Source organism: Numida meleagris, chromosome 4 (genome assembly GCF_002078875.1).
Source record: "Numida meleagris isolate 19003 breed g44 Domestic line chromosome 4, NumMel1.0, whole genome shotgun sequence".
Taxonomy (NCBI): Eukaryota; Metazoa; Chordata; class Aves; order Galliformes; family Numididae; genus Numida; species Numida meleagris.
In genome coordinates, this window is record NC_034412.1 from 1,826,854 (window position 1) to 1,850,103 (window position 23,250).

Sequence of the window (23,250 nt, forward strand, 5' to 3'; positions counted from 1 at the left end):
ACTTTCTTCCATAAACAAGAGGATAATCATACATATGTAATATATAAGATTCACTGCCACTATGACAGATACACAGCAAACATATCAGCTAAGCTTTCACAAACTGCTTACCAGCACTGAGCATTTTTTGTCTATTTCTAAAATTTTGTGTATGTTAAGTTTCAAAACAACAGTTTTTAGGAAATATATCTTAAGGAAGCATCTAATGAGGAGCACTGCATTATGTTAGCTACCTTTCTGCTTGTAGAATCAAAGTCACTGTTCCCTCCTTCAGGTCAAAGATAAGCGGTGTATTCCAGTTATTTGTGCTGCGAGAAAAACAAGTTCATCATTTGTTATAACCACTGTCCTCACATAGCATTGCCAATACACAGCTGGATTCACCAAGTAAACGCACACATTTTACTCATTTAACATTCCCATCAAGGAAGATTTTCAAAAGGAAAGCAGCATGCAAGAAGTCAAGTCACACTGACAAGCATGCAGCGTGATCCAGTAACGCTTGTGCCTTCAGTTTTGCATCCCTTCACACTAGCTGTGGTCTGAGTGGAAAGCAAAATCCCATTTATACGAAACAAGCACATTTTAAAAAATATTTCTGAATTGCAGCTCAACTCTCTGGAGCCAGGATGGAGCCCCTCCCCTGAGTGCCCTGTTACACGCTGGATTACTGTAAACATGACTTGTCTCACTGGTCAGTTACTTTAGGAGTAAACTTTAGATTTCAGCATACGAAACAGGCTATCATGTTCTTAAAACATCATGTAGGATTAAACCATTCCTACTCTATTCCCAAATAATTGGCATGCCAGAAGTAGTATTCAAAGAGGACAGTGGATGGAGTCGCCCAATGGGGACAAACACGCTTGCATCCAGCCACCACCACTGCTGCCTCTACCTGAAAAGAGCAGAACTTTTTGTAGCAACACATGCAGACAGTCACTGCACCAACAAGAGGCAGGAAGAAAGGATGGCAGGAGGAGCGCAACTGTACTCACATCTGATGATGATGATGCTAGATGGAATATTTCAATTCATTTCCAAAAGAAAGTTTCTGCTGCTTTCTTACAAGGGTTAAAGAAACTCAAAAAGGCTTTGTGAATACGTATTACTTACGAAAATACGTAACACTGAAGAGAAGTCGAAACAACCAAATGCCCATAGTTCAAAGAGGCCTTAATAACCCTGTCACGGAACTCCAGCAAATCAACCGCATCATTGATAACGTTGTGCACCTGATTAAGAGAAATCTGGGGTTGAATACAATGGCAATAGCTGAAATTAACAGTATTGAAATACGATGTTCTTATTACAAGCACACGCTGTCACTTTTATGCCATTAGTAGAATGCAGCTCTATAGGAGCAGGCACCTTCCCAACACTGCTGAAAACGGAAAGTCCAAGATTCTATAAAGTCTGAATAAATAATGAGAATGCTTTTGAATTTTTTTTTTTTGGGGGGGGAGGGAAGTGAGAAATAATTTTTGTCTTAAAGAGAACTTTCATCTGTTCATTTACTTTGGTGTTTAAAGACTCAAGTTGCAAAAACGGTCGGTCTTCATAAATGGATGTTCTAATTAAAAATCAAAAGCAAAAACCTGTCTCGTGTAAAAAAAACAGAAACAAAAAGCACAGCAGCACTAATGCTCAAGGAATAAATATTATTCAGGAGTTGGATGGACCTCCTTAAAATTAAGAAATAATCAGTGTTTAATTGGAACACAGAAGGTATAAGAAAACTATTAGACGTGAAGCTCCTATGATTGAGGTTGTGTGAACGTTCCCCTTTTAAGGCTCAGCGTTCAGCTGATTACTTAAACAATTTGAAACGCGATACTTCAGTGATCCCATTAAAATCCCATTCAAACAACTCAGCAATATCCAAGATTTGGAGAAAGATATGTTGCTGAGATGTTAAATAGCTCTGCTTCGTGTATTTTAATGCTACCGCATTCTGAAGTAAGAGGAATATAGGTGCTGACTTCCATAAGCAGGCTGTGTCTTTGCCACTTGTGTGGAAGTCTGCTCTAATGACAATGTTTCAAGAAAACCAGTTTGTCTGTAACCAACACAGATTTTTGAGCTCAAAGATTTCAGGCATTTCAAATCTAAGGACTTTGCCCAGATTTCCTCCATTTTGTAACCGACTGCAAAACAAGGATCAAACTCAATTATTATGAAAGTCTAGAAATCATTTGCAACGACACATTAATTGCCGTGTCCACCACAGTGATATATCCCTAATTAACATTGTTATTGTAACAATAAGGACAAAAGAACGCATCTAGAAGCTTTTGTAGGCAACTTTTTCCTCCATAAATATATAGGAATAAAATAAAATCACAAGAAAATAATACTATAAAATGCTAATCTTGGATCAGCGTTAGCTATCCTTCCTTGGTTGTTTGCATATTCAAACTCCCCGGAGTCATTAGCAGAGCCCATCTGTTACGAGTCGATGTCTGGGAATGAAAGAAGAAATATGAATTCTTACCTGCTAATTTGTCTTCTGTGTTCCCAGACACTGACTCATATTATCCCACCCACCGGACACAACTGTAACACAGCATTCCTGTTGTTACAGCTTTTCCCAATGACATAGTCAACATTAAAGAATCAAGACAAGAAAACATTTAAGGGCCTAATTAGGAATTTAGGAACTTGACTTTGATATTGAAAATATTGGCTTGGTATCTAATGCCAAATGTGCAACTTGGAAAGTTTGTAAGATGGAAATCTTATATTACCCCACTGTCCAGAGTGAATGCTGTGAGTCAGTGTCTGGGAACACAGAGAACAAATTAGAAGGTAAAATTCATATTTTTGTCTTAATTCACAGATATTTGGTAACCTAAACGTGGATCCAGGCCAACATTTTTCAAAGGAAGGCTCCTAAACCTAAGCTCCAGAAACCACATGTAGGGCCTGCTGCGATTCCAGCAGGGCTGGGACTTGGCAGCTCCCGCAGAGGCCAGAGCCCATTGCTCAGTCCCCAAGGGCTGGAAGCACCACGTAGGTACCTGATGCACGTTATATGATATACAACGCTTTTCTGTAGGTTTGGAAGACATGAATTTAGGCTGTAATACAATACGTGCTGCAGGAAAGCACATTACAACTCTTTGCAGCCATAGCCAGCAAGCAAATTTATCTGGAAACGCACCGAGACAGCAACGTTCATCATAGCCTCATTATCAACAGGGATACAGTAAATCTTACTAAACGAGCAGCTCCCTCAACTCCTGGATGCAGGTAAGGCAAAGAAAGCTCTTCTATATCGTCTATACTTAGTAATGCAGTCTCATCTTTGCTGACAGTGACTGTAATTCTATTGGTTTTGGCCAATGTATTGTGTTCTGCATAAACATTTTCATGACAGTTGAAGTTTATCTCTTTCATGTAAGCAGCTTTGCATTATTCTGGAGGACAAAGTACTTCTGAGCCAGGTACTTCTGGTTCATCTGGTGGTATGATCTTCTGTACAGGGCAATTTTATGATCATCAGTAATGGATAATCAATAATACTTGTTCCTTGAGGACTGAAAACTTAAATCTCTTCAGAAAAAAAGGCCTTAGAAAGCTGCTACTCAGAACGCACAGTGCCGTTAAGGATTACCTGCATGGTTCTCCTCTTAATCAATGTTATTTCAAAGTTCTTCCACTCCCAGCGCTGCTCCACAACATGGGCAAAAATGACATGTCCGTTCCCACAAGCTCCAGCCAGCTGAGTGCCGTCCACAGACCACGCAATATTAAATATGCTGCCAGTGTTTGGCTTCTCTAAAGCATAGGACCACTTGCAGAAAGACAGAAAAGAATTCTGAATTTTTTTTTTTTTGTACTTCTTGGAAGTAACTTGTTGTAATAAACAAGAGTATTGTCAATATTTTTAAAGAAACACATAAATGAAATAAATTTCATTACATTTAACAAGCAAACCAAGGAGATGCGATTTCTTAGACGAGATTGCTTGAAAAGCAGGGACACAAAAAGGAAAGCCATCAGATAGGGCAGAATGTCAAAGTGTCTAGTTACCCAGTCACAACGTAATTAAAGTGCATCTAGTCCTTCATAAACATGGACGGTTACTACATAAAAATTAAGTGACGTACTCGGACGCGCTCAGAAACAATTGCAATGGTGCAGCAGGCTATGGTCTTACACATCTGCATTCCAGCTCTGCTGCAGTGACAGCACAGCGATGGCAATGCCCAGGCAGCAGCAGGCAGCACGGGGCAGTGCTCCCCCTGCACACACAGCTGCCAGGCTCCTACTGCTGCTCGCAGTGCTCCCAGCACCATGACACCGGTGGATTAAGAAAAGCACTGAAGTGATGCCTAAGCACCTTTCTCCTAACACAAAAAAGATGCTGGATGCCTCGCCCACTTTTTTTTCTCTAGGCTTTTATTGTTATTTTATAGGTGAAGGATGTATTAAAATTTCCAGTTGCTATGCTTGCAACAACAAGAAATTGAAACATGACTGCAACCAAAGTAGTGACATCTGGCCGAGCCTTGGAGAGAACCAGAGAAGCTTACATTTAATACTAACCGTAATTTTATTCCTTTTCCACATTTATGTTTCCTCCAATGAAAACCCTTACTCAGAAATTCCCCCAGCCTTATGTGCAAGGCTCCTCTCAAGTTTAGGTGGATCCTTATCCACGCTACATTCTTGTCAAAAACGAGAAGAATTTTCAGACCAAGACCTTTTTTTCCTGTGTCTTGCATCTCAGAAATACGAGTCATCCCAAATCTGAGAACAAGCGTTTCCCTGAAAGTGGATGACTAAAATGAAGTGACCTTTTACGGACTTTTGGGACTTAAACCAGACTTCAAAATGAGACGCAAATCTCAACTATAAGTTCTTCAGAACTGTTCGACAGGATATTTTCAAAAGCCTCTGGCTTTTGAAAAGCTACCTGAATATTCAAATGCATTTGAAACCTGAAGAATGGAATCGTGAAGAAAAAGCATGTGATCGAAGTTAAATGCAGCCATTGGATTCTCATGACTTTCAGATACATGATATTATACCAAAGGGGAGACAGCTGGAAGAAAACGCTCACCTAATGCTTCTACCACGTTTCATATTCTGATTTCTTTTGCAGTACACATCAGACCAAAGAAATATGAAGTCCTTCACGCAAAGCCTTCGTATGATTTATATGAAATGATATCACGAAAATCATATTAAAATAAAGGCGTCGGACTCCAACTTCCAATAGCAGGGAAACACGACGGGATGAAATTCAAGCTCCCCATTGCACTGACCACGTGCAGCGCACTATAGAAGATGACCTCCCGAGTTAGGGCTCTTCCACTGCCTACACACTCGAGGGCAAGTGAAAGACAACGTCAGCACTGACTGACTTTCCAACTGCAAGCACTCAGTTGCAAGGCTTCAGCTTCCATGCCTCTCGGCTTGGACACACCACGCACTGCAATTGGAGAAGGTAATTGTGTGGGGTTTATTTATTTATTTTAAAAAAGGCTGTAACCCACTTTTCTGCCTCAATGGGATGAACTCTGTATGAAACACTCCATAGCGACCAAGGGCATACCACTAACTTGTGTCTGACATCCTTACATTGGGAACAAGCTGCGGAGCTGTAGGACAAATGATGGCAACAAGCACACTTGGAATGCTCAGAATGCCCCACATCTGAGGCATCTCACAGCTGGCCAGAGGTGATCCAGCTGAGAACAGTTGGAAGAAGCCATGTTTCAAAGTTGGATATTAGGATCTTCCCACACAGACAAGGTTTTTTTCTAAGGCAAATTACATTAGACCAAGGCAGCAAGCCATCAAGGGAACACCAAATAAGGGTGCCTGAAGAAGCTGTCTTTAGCAATACTTTTCTTATGCAACGCAGATACCATGCAACACTAAAAGAGGATTCTACAATTTGTTTTTTTTCCAGGTATTTTAAATACTTAGTAACATATTTCCAGATGGTAACCTAACACATCTATATATCTGCAAATATAAAACAATTAGAAAGTTTTATTTTCCATTTCTTTCTGAAAGCTCTGGTATAACTCAGGCCACCCCAGTGACTCGTACTCCCCGAGGATGTCTGACACATCTATTGTGCACACAAAACGTTGCCATAACTAAACATAATTCATCTCTCCACTTACAAGATAGAAACAGCATCTAGAAACTGAAATAGCTGTTGTGCACCTCCTCGATGTTCTGAGTTTTTTAAAAAATGAGAGTATGAATATGACTGTATGAAGGACTGTATGAATGCTGTTCCAGCATTAGTCAAAATGCTGCAATATTACACTCTGCTATTACTGCTTGGCTTACAATTTCCCTGTGCCATAATTAATTCTTTGCTGAATTCAATAAACTACCTCAAGAAGAAAAAGAGTAGTTACAGAAGTTGGGTTCTTTTTTTTTCATACATTAAATAAATATCTAAAAACAGTAATTTAAGCTTCCCCGTTCTGGTTACACAACGTACTAAAAAAGATGAAGCACTGCAGCCATTGTATGTTGCCTGACTTCCAGAAATGGAAACCGAGATGTGGGTCAAACAGCTTTAATGAGCAGCTCCAAAGAACTCTGTGTCCCAGGAACAAGGACAGCCTTTCAAATGTCAAATATTGATCATGCAGGACCTAATACAAAGGATCTAGTTAGTTATTATTTCTGGACCGAACGCAATAAATTAAGAACGGTTATCCAGGTAATACCATGGAATAAATACTTCAAAAAAAGAAATGTAACGAAGAAAAAGAGCAGTTTCTTACATTTTAAATGACTAAACATAATGCTAGTGTCAACTGAGGATGGTTAGCTGTTCCCAGCTGGTCTCTGCTCAGGGTCTCTCTTCCATTACAAGTGTAATGGAAGGCACATCTAATCTTGTAAGATTATAAAAATCAATTATCCAAAGCAAATCTATACTTAGGTGCATTAGAAATGTCTGAACGTGAATACATATACAGAACTAGCTTGTGGGAAACGTGCATGTCTGTCTATATATGACTCCACACATTTTTTATTGAGTATAAAACATAAGGTTTATTATATCAAACCCCACCATTATTAGGCCTTCAAGTCCCACCACACAGGAACCCACAAAAGATTCTACAAACCAGACACAGCATGCATAGCAGGTGGGAAGGAAATCCCGTGCTACGTGTGAATACACAGCACCTGTGCTGCTGAAACACAGAACTATGAAGGGTTCCTGCTGCCTTTACAAACATCTTGAGGACTTAACTCTGGTAATTAACGTGAATTATCAAGAACTGACCCAGCCACTACCTCCAAGGGAGGTATTCAGCTGCTTTCCTGAAATCCTCCTGAAATCCAAAGCACACTCTCATAATTGTTAGAGCCCAGAAGAACTAAAAATAGGATGGCAAACTGTCCCACATAAATTCTTAACCTTAGAAAATGAAACATTGATTTAATTCTTTAAATAGATGATTACTTCCATAGATGATCCACATGTTTTCATTTTCTTCCAGAAGTCACATTAGCCAATTCTAATAAATTAAAATATGTCAGCTTGGAAAGAATTGGTCAGCAACATAACTCCATGGGAAACCTATCTGCAATATTTTTTTCTTTTATTGAGCTACAAAGAATTCAGAATCATGACTGTTAATAAAGGTGGATGAAACAGAGACAGTGCAGAAAAAAACCCTTATGTTGTTACACTGCCAAATGCATATCTCTGTGAAGCAAGGCTAAAACTAAATGTAATGAGATCAAAGCTCATAGTAACTCTATAGAAAACAGATTTGCTGGGATTTCCAGTGCTGCAGTGCAGTTCAGTCCTAAGCAGTACAAAAACACATGCATGGTATATAGCTTCTTTCAAAATCTTGCCATCTTTTTTGTGTTAGTCTAATATCTAATGTTAATACGAAGGATATATGATAATGCAAATTCTGCACAATATCCTGAATTTAAATCATGGCTTTAATGAGAAAACTTTAATTATTTTCAAAGCTTCTTTGTGAATATCTGCGACACTGCAGTTTTAAAATCCTTAGATTCTTTTTCTCCTCCTCTGTCAACAGTTTAAAACACAAGGAAAAAGGAACACTGCTCACTATGTGTTAAACACGACCAATCCTGGACATGGGCTCTCATTATATTTACGTTTATCTTATTGGGAAAAAGAGAAAAAGAAACAGAGCTCCATGTTTTTAGCCATAGCACCCACACTCACCTTTGTTTTAAATGGGGTGAGGAGTAGCTGTCGCACTTGTAGAACTTTTTCCTTTATTTTCTATAGATATTGGGCAATATTCCCTAAATTTTAATCTATTATCCTTCTACACTCTCTGAAGCACTTGGGACACAACCTGTCTTTGGAGTGGATGGGTAGGCTCCATTTCCTACGACACTATGTGGGAGCGGAACGGAGGAGGAGGAAGCTAGTGAATTTGTCATTCTTCCCATCTCTTGCTGTGTAAATATTTTGACCTGATCAGTAATGGCAAGGGAAGCATGCAGAGCCACAGGAAATAGCTTACGTAAAGGAACTTTGTGAGCTCTGCCCTCCATCCAAGCGATTCGACTCTGAAAAGCCGCCAACACCAGGAAGGGTCGAGTCCATCCATCAACACAGCCAGCATTACATGTCAATATTTTTAAAATTAATCTTAGGAGTCTCTCCAGCATTAATGATGACAGACACTAGAGCAGACAACAAATTCCAACAGTAAATATCTTTTGTTTGGTATTCCGTACGGTAGCCGTAATCATTTCTTTTAGATAAATAACGCTAGCAAGACACGAAGGTGATTTTTAAAAGAAGAAATAAAATTGGTCCAGGAGTTACTATTACATTTTTAGTTTTCTTCTCTTAACGTACAGCTGCCAGAGCAAAGTATCCAGGAAGAAAGAAAAGAATAGGAAAAAAGAACATACGCTAACAGAATTTAATTTAATTATGTCCCCAAACTGAACACATATGCTAGAGAAGAGTTAATGATATATATATCGCCTGATGGCTCCCTGAGGAGCAATTTGCCAATACAGCTCCATTACATCAGACATAATAAAAATGTCTATGTTGACCAGTAAAAGCCAGGTCTGGTTCTCTTCAAACTCCATCACTCTGGTGGTATGTGAATCATTCTTCCATTTCCCTCAATATTAGCAAAGCTAGCTCTTTAGTAACTATTTATATTTAATGTCAGGAAAGAAACTTTCATTAAAAATCACGACTTTTGAAGATAACAAATGATCACGGCTAGCTGCAAAACACAGAAAAGCATCTGGCACTGGCTACTGTACGTGTCTTTGTTCCTTTAAGAGCTGAGTACTAAAGCAGGTAAAAGAACCCTTAACTTTATGAAAAAATAAACCTATCTGCATTAAAATTTTAAATGAAGTCCACAAGTCTATTCAGTATTAAATACTGATTAAAAAATTACTGGTTTTCAGTTAGCAGGAGTTTCAACTGCACTTATAATAAATTAGATTACATAATGACTAGCAAGAGAAACAGTAATGCCCCGGGGAGCAGAAACAAAAGCTATATGCTACAAAACAGCACACGTGACAGCAGAAAAAACTCTAGCATTTTTCTTCCTTTTCCACTACATCAGTCTCTGCCACATTTAAACTTAAATCTGTATTGAGTGCAAAATGCAATTTAAATTGTTGGCATCACCCCCACAAGAGCATATTTATTTCAGTTTACCACTTGCTGATGTAGCTCAGTAATCCCAGCACTCAGAAGGGAGGCGGAAAGTGGTTGTGGAAGAAGAGAGCATGGTGTTCTAGGAAGAATACCAATAGTAATGGCTAGTCTGCTTGTTTTAAGCATTGTGTTACACAGTGTAGCCCCACACAAATGTAAGTACACCAGAATAAATATACCTTGCTCGGCTGCATCAAGCAAAATATGCTAGACATACATAAACAGTCCTACAACAGCATTTAAATATACATATATATGTATACAGGGAGAGGGGAAGGCCACAGAGTAGGTTATTCCTTTAATTGCATTTGAAATGGAGTTACACAGAATATTAAATGAAGAAAAAAAATCAAACAAAATTAAGGGCACTCCAAATGATCGTGGCTCACACCAAGGAATATTGCTGAATCCAGATTCAGCAACAGAATGGGAGTAGAAATAGATAGTAGTAAAGCAAGTGAATTACGAAGACTCAGATCTTATCCTGGGTGACTCTTCTTGTATAAGGGCTTTTCTTCAAGAGCCTAAAGCCATCTGAAATGTGTCATCCCTGTCCACAGCGAGGAAAAACCCGAGGTACTGAAGACACCCCAAAATATCACAGCAAACATTTTCCCAAGCTGAGCAAAAGAGCAACAAACACAACTACAAAAGAGGTAGAGAATGGGTCAATGAAAGTCCCAAACCAGCAAGGTTTGATGCAATTTGAGTCTGAACAAAAAGCTGCAGAACCACAGGAAATCCACAGAGACAATCAGGTCAATCTGTGCTCTGGGCTAACTTACTTAGAATACCAGTGAAGGCAGATGAAACCGCATTAATTTTAATTGGAGAAAAAAGTTGAAAAAAATAAAATACTTGGTCAGCAATAGGAAACACAGTAAAGCTGTGAGTTGGGAGAAAAATAAGATTATTATTATTATTTAAGAAAGAAAAACAGAGCAATCTCCATTAGCTGCCTTTCTTCTATCAGAGTAATTTTACAGTTAGGAAGTAATAGAGAAGTTCAGATGAGAAGGCAGAAGTTTGCCTTCAGCTAGAATAACTGTGTCCTGTCCATCCTTCACAAACATTCCCTTAGCTCCTCTTTTAATACTGCTTTTGCCTTATAATTTCTAATGTCTGACCACTGTGTTTTCTTTGTAAGTTGTGCCTGACAGCTCTTCTTATTTTTCAAGGAAAAAAAAATGCAAAGGAATTTTTATTCCTGTATTTTTTTCCCCGTGGACATTGTTCTTCTATCTGCTTTTTTTTTTTTTTTTTTAAGACAGATTATAGTCACACAGCCCTTGCTGGTTATGGTTAATAGCTGCATTGCATGCTCGTAAATGCTTACTGTGTTCTTGTTGTTTTTTTTTTTTTTTTTAAGAAAAAAGCTACAAAAAATAAAAATGAAAAGCACAGAAAAAAAATGTAATGTCCTGAAAGACAGTATTATTTGAAGAAATGTGACCTACCCAGAACATCTTAAGAAGTGCATCTGGGCAGATCAAGAAGAGAGCGATACAAATGCAGCCAGTAGAAAGGTGTTGGAAGTTAGAACTGGTTTCTGCTAATAAAAATACTTGCCTGTACACGTATATCCTCAGGAATATTTACTGTATTATCAAAAAACTTGCCGAGCTCCACATCTGCTGTTTCTCAGAGTTGTTACTTACCCCAGTTTTATCACATAGACGTAAAGTATGGAAAGATCCCACAGCAAATAATTCTCCATCCCCAGACCAGGCGACAGACGTTATTGGATATTCATGGGGCTGAGAGCTGTACAGTAGATGCCCATAACTGTCCCAAACCTTAAAAAAAATAATAATTCTCTACATAAAACCATATTTTGGGTGCACCTTTAGAGCTATCACTTCCCCTCACAATTACAGAAGTTATAAGAATACACTCTCCAAGTTGATTGAGCGCATTTTGTTTAACTGGAAAAAAAAAAATCACACGTTATAGTTCACTTTTCATTAAAGGCTGCTCCCAGTCGATACTGGTGAGTGTAATGCAACAGACATTGCTTCACTGCTATGGCAAATATTACATTACTCTGTAGAAAATATTTTGAAATAACGAGAGCGTTTCCTGCGCTTCACTGCAAGCTGAAAATATAACCACGGGATTTATTCTATTGGTACCCAAAAATGCAAGGCACCTCTTCAAATTTCTAAACCAAAGAGATTTTCTCACTGATTGTAACCAACTGGAGACCAGGAAGCCAATTAACAGAGCCACTTGATTTCAACACTTTGATGGATATTTTCTTTTTTTTTCCATTTAATATTTGTGTATGATTTTACCACAGCCATTGGACATTCAGAGAATGACAGAACTAACATATCATACAACTAAAAGTAAGTTCCTACTTAAGGGAAGAAATACCGTTAGTGTTTCCAATTTGGGTATAAAATATTCTAACTACACAATTTCCGAAGGGATTCACCAATGCTCCTGTAACAGAAAACAGTGGCTTCATCTCCTCTAATTTTAAGTGTCATTACCTTTTTCAGTATAGGTCACAGCTTATATTATTTTGAGCATTCACTCCTATATTTCTACCTATTTTCCTTTAGGAGTTTGTTTCAATTGCATTTTAATAATTATTATTCTGACATTTTTCTAATTTTATGCCAATAGATGAAGCAATGCAATATAAATTCGGATTAACGAGTTTTTCTTGAAAACTGAAAGGCTTGGCATCTTATTTTGAGCTTCAAAGTCTTACCAAATCTAGAAAACATCAGAATGCCTATAAATACCTTTTTTTGGTCATTTAGTTTCCCCTATAAAATTAACCAGTACACACCTTATATTTACAATCTTCACCTGCAGAAAGGATAAGATCATTGACTGAGTTCCAGTCCGTTTTTAAAATAATCCCATCGTGGGCCTTCCACTGAAATGGGAAAAAAAAAATAAGTTCAACATAAATGTACCAAGTCTGAGAACTCCTATTTGTAATATCTATCATTCACCGTTTAGTAGCATTCTCACACCCCAGTGCAGATCAGGTTTTCCAACAACACACATGCACGGACTTATTCTACTCGGCAGAAGAATAAATTAAAGACAGCCTGGAACATGAAAGCATTGCAATCTGCATAAAAAGACTGTTCCAAATGATTGCTTCTGTATCTTTCTGTGGTTTTTAGTGACAAATGAAAAGGGAAAGGCTTCTGTATCTTTGTGCTTCCTCTCTGCTTGTAAAAAGGGAAATCCTCGATCAGATGCCTGAAGAATATGCACAGCAGAAATTGTTCCTTTTTGCAAACAAAATTATTTGACAATCTCTTTATTCTCAAAAAAACAGAAGCTTTAATTGAAATAAGAGGTGGAAAGAAAAAAAAAAAAAAAGCAGCATGCACGCTCCCTGAAAAACTTCAGTCCAAACTTTTAATGTTTGGGAAAACTATAGATACCTGAAAAGAGCTTTCCCCTGGGAAGTGAGACCTTAATGTACTAACGATACCTGCACAACTTTAACGTTTGGTTGGAGAGGTTTAATAATCAGCTGCTTTCCTGAAGTATAGAGAACCTTTTCAGAATCAGGTCCCCAGGCCACTGAGTACACTGGCGTTCCTGAAAGATACAAAGAAAACGTTTCTTACGTCTTAACTGATCAAATTATGCAGAAACTGCTACAGTCACTTCAAACTGCTCACTGCAAACATACACTAAAGATTCAGAAGCAGGAGAAAGCCAACCTGTGGATTTCTTTAGTTATAAGATTCCTTCTTCGGTCAAATAAAAATTATTTTGCTTCTTCAGCCTCACCGAACCTCACGTCTTTACTCCCAATTGATTCTGTTTCCCTCTAAAAAACAAAACTAACACCTGATCAATTTCTTCCAAGCAAAACAGGATGAGATTGTTCTTCTCATCCTTGGGCTGTATTTTGTAAACTATTGCATAAAACGAGAAAGAGTGGCCTGCAGAACTAACAGATTTTTTCCAGTAAATTGGAAAAAAAAAAACTTTTTGTAGATTAAAAAACTCCAGAACGATGCATCTGGAATAAAGCTGACTGTTCTGCTTTACAAACAAGAGGTGCTGCAGTTTTTAAATGATGTTTTTTGAAAAAAAGAAGGAAGTGAAAAATTGCATGGAAAAAGCATCCAGGAATAAAAATGCAAATAGTTTCTATAGTACTCGACAGGATTAGTCTCCCCTCAAGAAGAACCAAAGTATTGCACTACTTCGCTCCTTGCAAACGTATGTAAAAGAAAATGAAGTGCAGATCATGTCCAAACATTTGTTTCTATCGCACAAAAGCCCTGTAGCAATAGACAGCGAGTTACAGCACTGCCTCAGCACCAGAGGACATACGTAGCAAACTGCAAGAGGGGCTGGGCAAGAAGTTCCAGACAGATCGTTCCTTTTTCCTTTCTGTAAAGCCTGCTCCCATACCTTCTGAATTGGTTTTCACCTACAGACATAATGCTCTCACTGCAGAAATGAGGCCTTTGAAGACATGATTAAGTTGCCTAAGCATAAGCACCTACAGCAATGAGCTGTGCCCGGGGGGAGCTTATAGACTCAAGTTGTGCCAGGACGGGGTCAAGCTGGATATTAGGAAAAATTTATTCTCTGAAAGAGTGATGATGCACTGGCACAGCTGCCCAGGGAGTGCTGGGGTCACCACCCCTGGGGGTGTTCAGAATGTGGGGATGTGGCACTGAGGGATGTGGGCAGTGGGCATGGTGGGGGGCTCTGGGGTTGGGTTGGGGATCTCAGAGCTCTTTTCTGACCTGAATGGTTCTGTGATTCCATGACACAGGAACTGAAGGAGGTCCATCCCCACGTGGAAGGAGTTTGGAGTTGGGCACAACAGCCCAGCTAACCTTGAAGAGCAGCAGCAGCACCCCCACGCAGCCCCAGCCAGAACTGCGCCCAGAAGGTCTAGCTCAGAAACCAGAGACCTCAGGAAGAGCAGTAGTTACAAATCTAAACACTTGTATTTGACAACTTCATACTTTTAGAGGAGGAAAACAGAAAGCAATTCTCCTGCATTCTCACAGATCTGCACTTCTTAGGGATTCATGAATATTTTACCGGATAACTAATTATCAAATTAATGAATATTGAGCAAATAAACCGCTGTTCATACGGCTACCAAGAATGATAATTAAAAAACCCAAAGGCTTAAGAAATCCTCTGTGAAGGTAAAATTTTGAAATACGCTTCTGGCATGTTAAGTTCCATTTCAAGAAAGTGACTCAGACATCACTGAACTCAACCTGAGCTGCCACAGATTTGAACTCCAAACGGAGAAGTGGTGTCATTCCTCCTGCATATTTGTGTCATTTGTATGTGTTCACTTAGCAAGGCATTTTTTCTGTGTTATTCGGAAACACGGGATGATGCAATTTCTTGGGGTCATCCACGACAAGACGCAACTCACAGAAGCACACAGCATAGATCAAGCCAATCTGGCGCGAGCTGTTTTCCTACTGGCAGCAATCTATGTTGAAAATGACATAAATTCTGTCACCAGCAGCACAGAAATTCTAAATAAACTAATTTTTGTCCTGCTCTAATGCTGATTTAACAATCAGAAGACTTTTAGATTTAAACCAAATGTTTCTCTTTTTTATGATGGCTGACTACTTAACCACAATTTCCAGGGCTTAACAGCAGGAGCTAAGTTAACTCATTTCCTTCTGCACTTAACAAGAACTTGGTTGGGAAAAGGCTGCCAACACTCTGCATCGCCGTGGAAAGAAAAATTCCATGGGACAGAAACCACAGTGAATTGCACCGGCGATAAACGGCTCGAGGAAAAATACTGTGTGACAAAAGAGGTGATAAAAGCAGAAGAGGTGGGCAGAGGGAAGAGCCGAAGAAGGGATGTCAGCATCAAGCACACTTCTTCACATCCTTGTGCTCTACCGGCAGATGTTAATTCCCAGTGAATCATCCCAGCATCGACGCGTGTAGCAGAGAAAGAGCTCAGGCTGAGTGCCAGAGCCACAGAGCGGCCACGGCAGCCACTTTGGTAGGTGCAAGTCTGCGTGAGACTTTTCCCTTTCACAGGAGCAGAAAGATGAATCCACGCAATTTTACGTCTCCCCGCGGCAGCGCAATAATAGGAGTTTCGTTCTGAATTTTGAATTTGTCCCTTACAAACACGTGCCGCTTCCCAGCAAACACCTTGTCGTGAATTTGCTTCCAGGGAGCAAAAAGGCGAAGGGAGAAAATTAAGTTGATCTAAGGATGGAAAAGTAAAGTCAGGCTTCAAGAACGACGCAGCCATAACAGCCATACATTATGGCCAATGGCAGAAGAGGGCACAGGGTCACACGAACTTGATTCCATGTGTTGGCACGACGTAGGACATGTGGCCACAGAGCTCCATATAAGTACTGAAAAAGCTAAAAAGGGAAAAATATATGTTCGTGTTTTTCTTGTGAATAAAAATCCAAAGATAGAGCAGGCATGTAGACCATCAAGCAAAGATAAGAGCCTGAAAATTTATTTCTAATACAAAGAGTGGAATGAGTAGAATGCTAGCAACGGTAATCCTTTCATTTCTCAAGATTATTGATACAGAAGTGAAAAATTAGCTCAAATATGATATATCTCTCTTAAAAAACATTAATTTTTCTGCAGAATCCCATCCTGATCCCAGGTATGCCAGCAGCTTACGGAACGGGCTCTGGGAATCTGATCCTATCAAGTTTAAAGGGCTTTGGAGCCTCACAGGTTCTTATCTTAAAACACAAATACAGCAAGATAATTATTTCATGCAGAACCAACTCACTGTACCAGAAACTCTAAGCAATTAATGGCAATTCAGATTGCTTACTGCCAGCTGGAATGGCTCTTACTTTATAAGCTTCATGAAACAGAAAAAAAACTTGATACATATCAAGTGAGAAGTCAAGAAGCGTGTGCTTCAAGTTGTTTTTTCCCTCCAACCTTACAGTTCAGTTAGCTTGTCTTTGTACGTGGTAAACATGAAAACACATCACATCTGAATATGAACCTCCTCAACAGAATTGAAATAGACTTTACATTCACTCCTGTGGTTAAAATGCCTTCAACAGGTTGAAAGAATTTAGATAATTTGTTTTAGAAAGAGATAAGGGTCTGACATTTAACCCAACCCCAGGTGCATGTGGTTTCTTAAAAAATGTCAAAAGGTCACGTGATCTGAATGTATGAAGGCTGAAAAACAAAATCTTGCTCAGAATCTTCACTGAAATAGTGCAGAAAGGTTTAAAATTGTAATTTTGAAATGCTATTTTTTAATAAATACCAAACATTGTTTGTACAAACACACATTCGTAGCTTACGCCATCGCACTTGACAAGAAGGTGATTTGAAATGGATTTAAATAAAAACAATTGAAATGCTCCAGTATGCATAAAACTGTAGCTGCAGAGAGCCAAGATCAAGGTTAGGCCTCCAGGGCCCCACTTCAGCAAAGAACTTCAGCACAGGATTCGTTTCAGCTCAAGAGGGCTATTTGCATATATTACATTAGTTACTGGATTAAACTGGGCAGAGGAATTAAACTGGAGACACTTTGCATCTTTCCAGCGTTCTTGTCATGCTCTAAGCAATCTTTTCTTTTTTAGTTTCACCTGAAAAGTCCGTGGCTTAATATGAAAAACTGGATTATTCCCTCTCCAGAATCCTTAGCATAGAGCTGACACTGTTGTCTAAAAATGTTGCATTAATACTTTTCACTTGACAGGTTTTTTTTTCTTTTCTACCTTGAAAACAACCTTCTTATTAAAAAACTGAATGGCACAGCTTCTCCTTTACATTTGTCACACAGAAACAATTATGTGGAGGGAGGGACTAAATACAAACCATTTCAGCTGAACAGCAAATGTTACAAGACCTGAAACAAGAGAACTGGAATCTGTACCAGAAAGTATTTCATACTCATATCACCACTGCTAATCGTAATCCAGTAATAGAAATGAAATCCAGATTTTTGCCAATTTCCTTATGGTTTGGCAATTGATCCAGCCCAAGCCAAAACAAAAGAGAAACCTCTACAGGTTGCAGGTTAGCGTGTCAGTAGAAAAAGATGAAAGTTGATTGTGCTTTATCTTGAAAAAAGATCACTTGACAAAAAAATTCATAAAAGATGTAATATTCAGAAAAAGACAAAACAGGCAACGTATGCTCTTCTTTGTTACAGAAAATTTGCTTTGTAAATATTTACTAAAAATGCCTTTATAAGCAAGCAAAAGGAAACGTGATTGCAGTACAGTATAGAGTTTCAAAGCACTGTACTTTAATATAACGCCTGCTGCTGCTGAATAATTGTAAGGCCAATTAGATCAATAATGACAACAGCCAGCATCAGATGAGTGGGATATTGTTTCTGGCCTACATGACACGAGGTATATAATGACATTTCTATTGTACATGACAGACCATATAATGACAAACAGTCCACGGGAACACAACAGGAGCACTAACTGCATTAGAACACATCTAACTCTACTCTTCTACTGAATTGACTATCCAATAATAAACTGCCTCTCAGCCAAACACCATTATTCACAAAGAAGCCTGTTAAGCATGGTTTTGAACAGGTGATGAGAAAAGTTGGGACAACGAAGCTTACAGTCAGAATTTGTGCTTCCCAATATAAAGTCAAAGATCCAGTTCCCACTGTATTTGACTCTCATCTTTACCTTCAGTGTATCCAAGCCTAACAATCCCTAATCAAACCATCACTAGCAGGCTTAGAGTCTGTTATTTACACATATTTTATATAACACAAATTCAAAGTTCTAACTGAACTTTAAGAAAATTAACTTACCTTGCTGAGCTAAAGTGGATCTCAGCATTCCACTTTTAGACCAGATTTTCACTTGGCCATCTTCACCAACTGTAAAGTTATCACAGAAATCATAACTTAAAAGTCTAAAAACCACAACAGTTGCAGACTTATTGTATTTACAGGGAAATATTAAAGTTAAAAGAAGTCTGTGTCTTTTCACAGGTAAACATCATTTATGTTGTCTTCCTTACATGCCAATAGATAGCACTTTAAAGCAACAATATTTAAGCTTTTTACCACTATTATCAACAAACTCTTCCTCTCCTGAAACTCCCTATGGCATGGGTGTCCAACCTTTTGGCTTGCCTGGGTTGCACTGAGTGAAGAGGAATTGTCTTGGGACACGTATACACATAGGATGCTCCAAGAGTATTGCCTCCTATTTATTTCCTTTCAAACTACACCAGATACAATGAGTGCAGTAACTCTGCTTGATAGAGCAAATTCTCAGCAACAAAACAATATTTTTCAATGCAGTCACCACCATTAGCCGTGCATTTTCACCAGCGTTGAACAAAAGCCTGCATGCCATGCCTGCCAAAAGCTGCAGCAGCAGAGGTGACCCACTTGTTTTGTCACACGGCAACAAAGTGCAATGGGACATTGGCAGGAAGGTTCAACTTCTACTGCCATACCACCACAATTTACCCCTGATGTCGTGGGCCAACATCACAAAATAGCAGGCATTACTTTTGGAGCAGCCCTTGTAAAATATATACTATAAAAAGAGCAAAAAAACCCCAAAAAACCAAAAAAAAACCAACCAACCACATAAAATTAGTGGGACATTCGGCCTTGTTCTTGTGAAACTAGTGCCTCAGCCTGGTTCGATGGCAGTGGTTGTAATTCTTAGTGAGTTCTTAGGGTGCTCACCAGAGATGACATTGTACTCTCCCTCTACTGCATCCTTGACAGCAGATGCTCACAAATGTGTGTACTGCCAAAAGCAATGACATGAGTAAGGCGTAACTGTGAAGCAGGGGATGTTTTTCTCTGTTAAAGAGTGGTCTTGCAAAGAGACAGGATCAAATTTTTGAGTTGAATGTCCGACTGCAACTCTACACATTCCACCTGAAAAACTGCAGCTCACGTGTCTATGCCAGCTGAGAACAGCAGCCGTGCTGGGCCGCATGCAGCCCACGGGTTAGAGCTGCATGCAGGCTATGGACTGCTTATCTGAAGCTGCTCCTGGCAACAGAAAGTCCACCCCTATTTAAATACCCCAAGTTCTGTATTCTGTAGCCTACATCTATTCACAGTTCAACGTCCCAAAGGCTGATTGAATGAGTCTCGTAGGAGTCCAAAGACAGAAGGAACAGATTTCTTGCATTAAACTGGAGGCTCCACAGTTGATAGATGGTGAAACTGAAGATAACTGAAGGCCTAATTTGGAAGGCTCGGTTTCTATGAAGTAACTGTGTGATACCAAGAAAATAAGTTGACTTGCTTGTAAGTTTATGCTGTACAGCAAATTTAGTCACTTATGCATAAAATCCAGAGATTGTTTAATGTGCTTTCATACTTGAAATGAGAACTTCTGTGCCTCTATTAAAACATCCCAGATTCAGTTAATGAGCAAAAAGGTCCATCTGGACCTTCGATGCCATTCTTCCTTTTAAAGGTAATTTTTTTTTTTACTAGATTTCACGTTTTGATACACGGCAGATTTAGCATTTAAATTGTTTAAGAAGTATGAAACCAAAACAACTGTTAAAGATCTTTCTTGTGCCCATTTGATACTGTTAAACTAGAGCCATAAAAAATATATTAACTGATACAGTACCACCAATGAGCCACTATTTCCTTTCACAGCACAGCTGCTGTACAAGAGCGGTTGATTTCAGGGCATATCATACAGGGTTTCGAAAAAGAAATTCAAAATCAAAAAGGTAATTCCAACTTTTTCTTTGGAGAATCCCCTGAGGCAAATCTGCCTCTTAAAAGGACACTATTTCTGTCCCTCTGGGATTGAAGAGGAACATGTCACACGGAGCTCCTTACAGCAGCGTTATAGACTCAGACTGAGTCTGGAAACAAGCAAGATCCAACATTATCTTCAGCACTTCTGGACTCAGCTGGAATTTGTCCAAAACAATCAGCTGTGCTAGATCAACAGGAGGCTGCAGAGAATTCTGCCACCAACAGAAATCAAGAAGTACATCACGGCAAATGTAATTAGCTTCCCCTCAACGTCAAGATAGCACTGTTGTTGTTGTTGTTTTTGACAAAAATGCCAAAAGCAACTAATTACCAAAAGATTTAGGACAAAAAGATGCATAGAGATGCAGACATCGGATTTCACTCGCCCAGCCCCAGCAGAGAGAAGGAGCAGGCAGCAGCTAGACTGCACTGCTCCTAACAATCAAGAAAGAGCAGCACAGGAATGTTCAGTGCTCACGAGGCCTCAGTAAACTTCACCGGCCAAAAAGCTCCAGTGTCATGTGCAAGGTATAAACGTACCAACAGAGAAACCTTTTTTTCATAACAGACAAGAAAAAAATATATATATTGTCCTTTATGTGTGAAAAACAGAATGTCTATAGAAGTCCCTAAGCGTTTTGATATTAAAAAACATTTGCTGTCAAGTACATAGGATAATATCTAAGAAACAGGATCACTACAGCATCACATAAAAATGTTTTTACTCTCTTCTGTATTAAAGTACTGCTCATAATTCCAAAACATCATTAATCAAATAGCACAAAATTAATTTCTATTAAACACGGTGATGATACCCTAAGTGAAAATAAAGACATTAAAAAGCCCTCACTGTAGCTAACTTTATTTGATGCTGATTTTGCATTCCATTTCACCTCCTTTCTTGCAAAGGAATTTAAAGCCAGACCTGCGTGCAAACACTTTAATAGACTCAGTTTTATTCATTCAAATTCAATATGACAAGAATATATGCTAGGAAATTTGGGACCACATCTTCTAAATGTATGTCAGGGACTAAGCTGTATTTCCAAAACACCACGCTGCGCTTATCCCATAGAGTAAGGTCCTTATACTCCACATTTTATTGAAAGCACTTACGTTTCATAAATTCAACGCTACATTTTTGTACCCGTCCATTTCTTCACTGCATATCATCTTTGTGTATTAAAAGCCCCAAAGGTTTCATTTCGAGGGAGCCCTTCTGTTATTTTCGTTTTCACCCCCCTCCATTTCCTTACCTGTAGCCAGCGCCGTTCCCTCGGAATTCCACCTCCCTGCAAGCACGGCTCCGTTGTGGGCTTCCACGCTTTTCTCTACTCTTCCCACTTTTGAAATTAAGTGGAATTTCCCTAAACAAAAAAAAAAAAATCAATGTAGAAATAGAGTATCTAATTTTGCAGACCGGTATTTATTTATCCTTTTGTCTTCTGTCGTAAATGCGTACACAAACCAAGACGAATGAACCAACGAAACCAAGATCAGAACACGCAGTTACATTATTCACAACTATGACTAGCCCAAACAAATGCGCTCTTGCACAAGAAACACTTGTAAACTGGCTAAAATGTTTGTACAAATCGGTGGTGCTCTTTCGCTGCGGTTTGTACGGTCTTTGTTTTGACGATTCATTTTGCTCGTGCCCCTCTAAGGTTTGCGTGTCTCTCTGGGGACGCGGCTGCCTGCTGCTATTTCATTGTCTGAGAGCTAACAAACAGAGGTACGCGCTCTGCAGCCCAGGAGAGCCCTTGTGTTTTCTTTTTTTTAAGATCTGAAAAATCACTCAACACCAAAAGGATCATGGAAAAGTGAGTACAATCTGACCAGCAGCGAGCGCGTTTCTCTGAGGAAGTCTTACTGCCTGCATTATGGAGCTGTTATGGAAATTCACAGAAGCCAAAAACAAAGCTATTAATGATTTCAACAGAAGCATGAGGAAGTCTTTCTTTCCAAATGAGGGATGTTGCTTAAATCCAGGAAGATCAAATTTAAACTGGACCAAAGAGCAGACAAAGGAGGGCTTGGAAACATGTGGCAGAACAAAAGTGTGGCTTAGAATAGCTCACATTCAAATTAACCACTTTAAAACCAAAACCTTTTTCAAATTAATTTATCTAATCTACCAGCCAGCGAACCAGCAGAAGCTATTCCCAGCACGAGAACTCCTCGAGATGAACAGTGCACGGATACCTCACACCAAGTGCCTGCAAATGCTCCATCACTTAAGACGGGATCATTTTTCCACTAATAACATATGCATATGACCCTCCTGCATGGGAATATGAATTATAAGACAGGCCATACCTGTTCTGGTTAAATAGCAGGATCCCAGAACATATTGAAAAAACACACAGAGAACGGGGACTATATTTCCAGTTACCAAAGACATTCAAGTGTCTGGAGTCCACATCTGAAGGTATTTTCTCTGCTCAGAGCCCTTACGATAAGCTTGTCCCAAGTGGGTAAAAAGAAGGCAGCTTAACCTGTTAACATCCACTTTCTCCTACGCAGAACTAGATACCTCTGTTGGAACTGCGATATCAACAGAAAGAACCTTTCAGCAGCCACCAGCTAACAAGAAAGCTTCCAGAACACAGCTGGGTTCAGCTCGCTGGGCACTGCGGGTGCTGGAAGGCAGCGTGAGCCGGAGAAAGCTGGGAGGTAGCTCCCGGTCCCTCGAGTAGTTTGACAATGCAACTCATCTGCAGGAGCTGAACACCTTGCTCTTTCAGGAAAGAAACACGTTATCAAGGTTAGCAGAAGGTAAAACCTAAGACACCACCGCACTTAAATGCGCACGAGAATCACAGCAGCCAGGATGGGTGTGCTTCCAGAA

General features: G+C 39.3%; 1 protein-coding gene across 7 annotated transcripts in view; it reads right to left on the reverse strand.

The window, feature by feature from the left end:
- Positions 1-23,250, reverse strand: part of IFT80 (intraflagellar transport 80) — a 54,902-nt gene that overhangs the window by 23,056 nt on the left and 8,596 nt on the right. For all 7 annotated transcript variants that reach the window (XR_002437749.1, XR_002437748.1, XM_021393647.1 and 4 more), the window contains 8 exons: positions 21,656-21,766; positions 18,459-18,527; positions 13,143-13,252; positions 12,480-12,569; positions 11,338-11,475; positions 3,617-3,796; positions 1,117-1,235; positions 234-308 (listed from right to left, as the gene is read on the reverse strand). Coding sequence is in view for 5 of the 7 variants with exons in the window: in XM_021393647.1 (XP_021249322.1) it covers positions 234-308; positions 1,117-1,235; positions 3,617-3,796; positions 11,338-11,475; positions 12,480-12,569; positions 13,143-13,252; positions 18,459-18,527; positions 21,656-21,766 (892 nt within the window). In the remaining 2 variants the exon portion in view is untranslated. The remainder of the gene's footprint in view (positions 1-233; positions 309-1,116; positions 1,236-3,616; positions 3,797-11,337; positions 11,476-12,479; positions 12,570-13,142; positions 13,253-18,458; positions 18,528-21,655; positions 21,767-23,250) is intronic.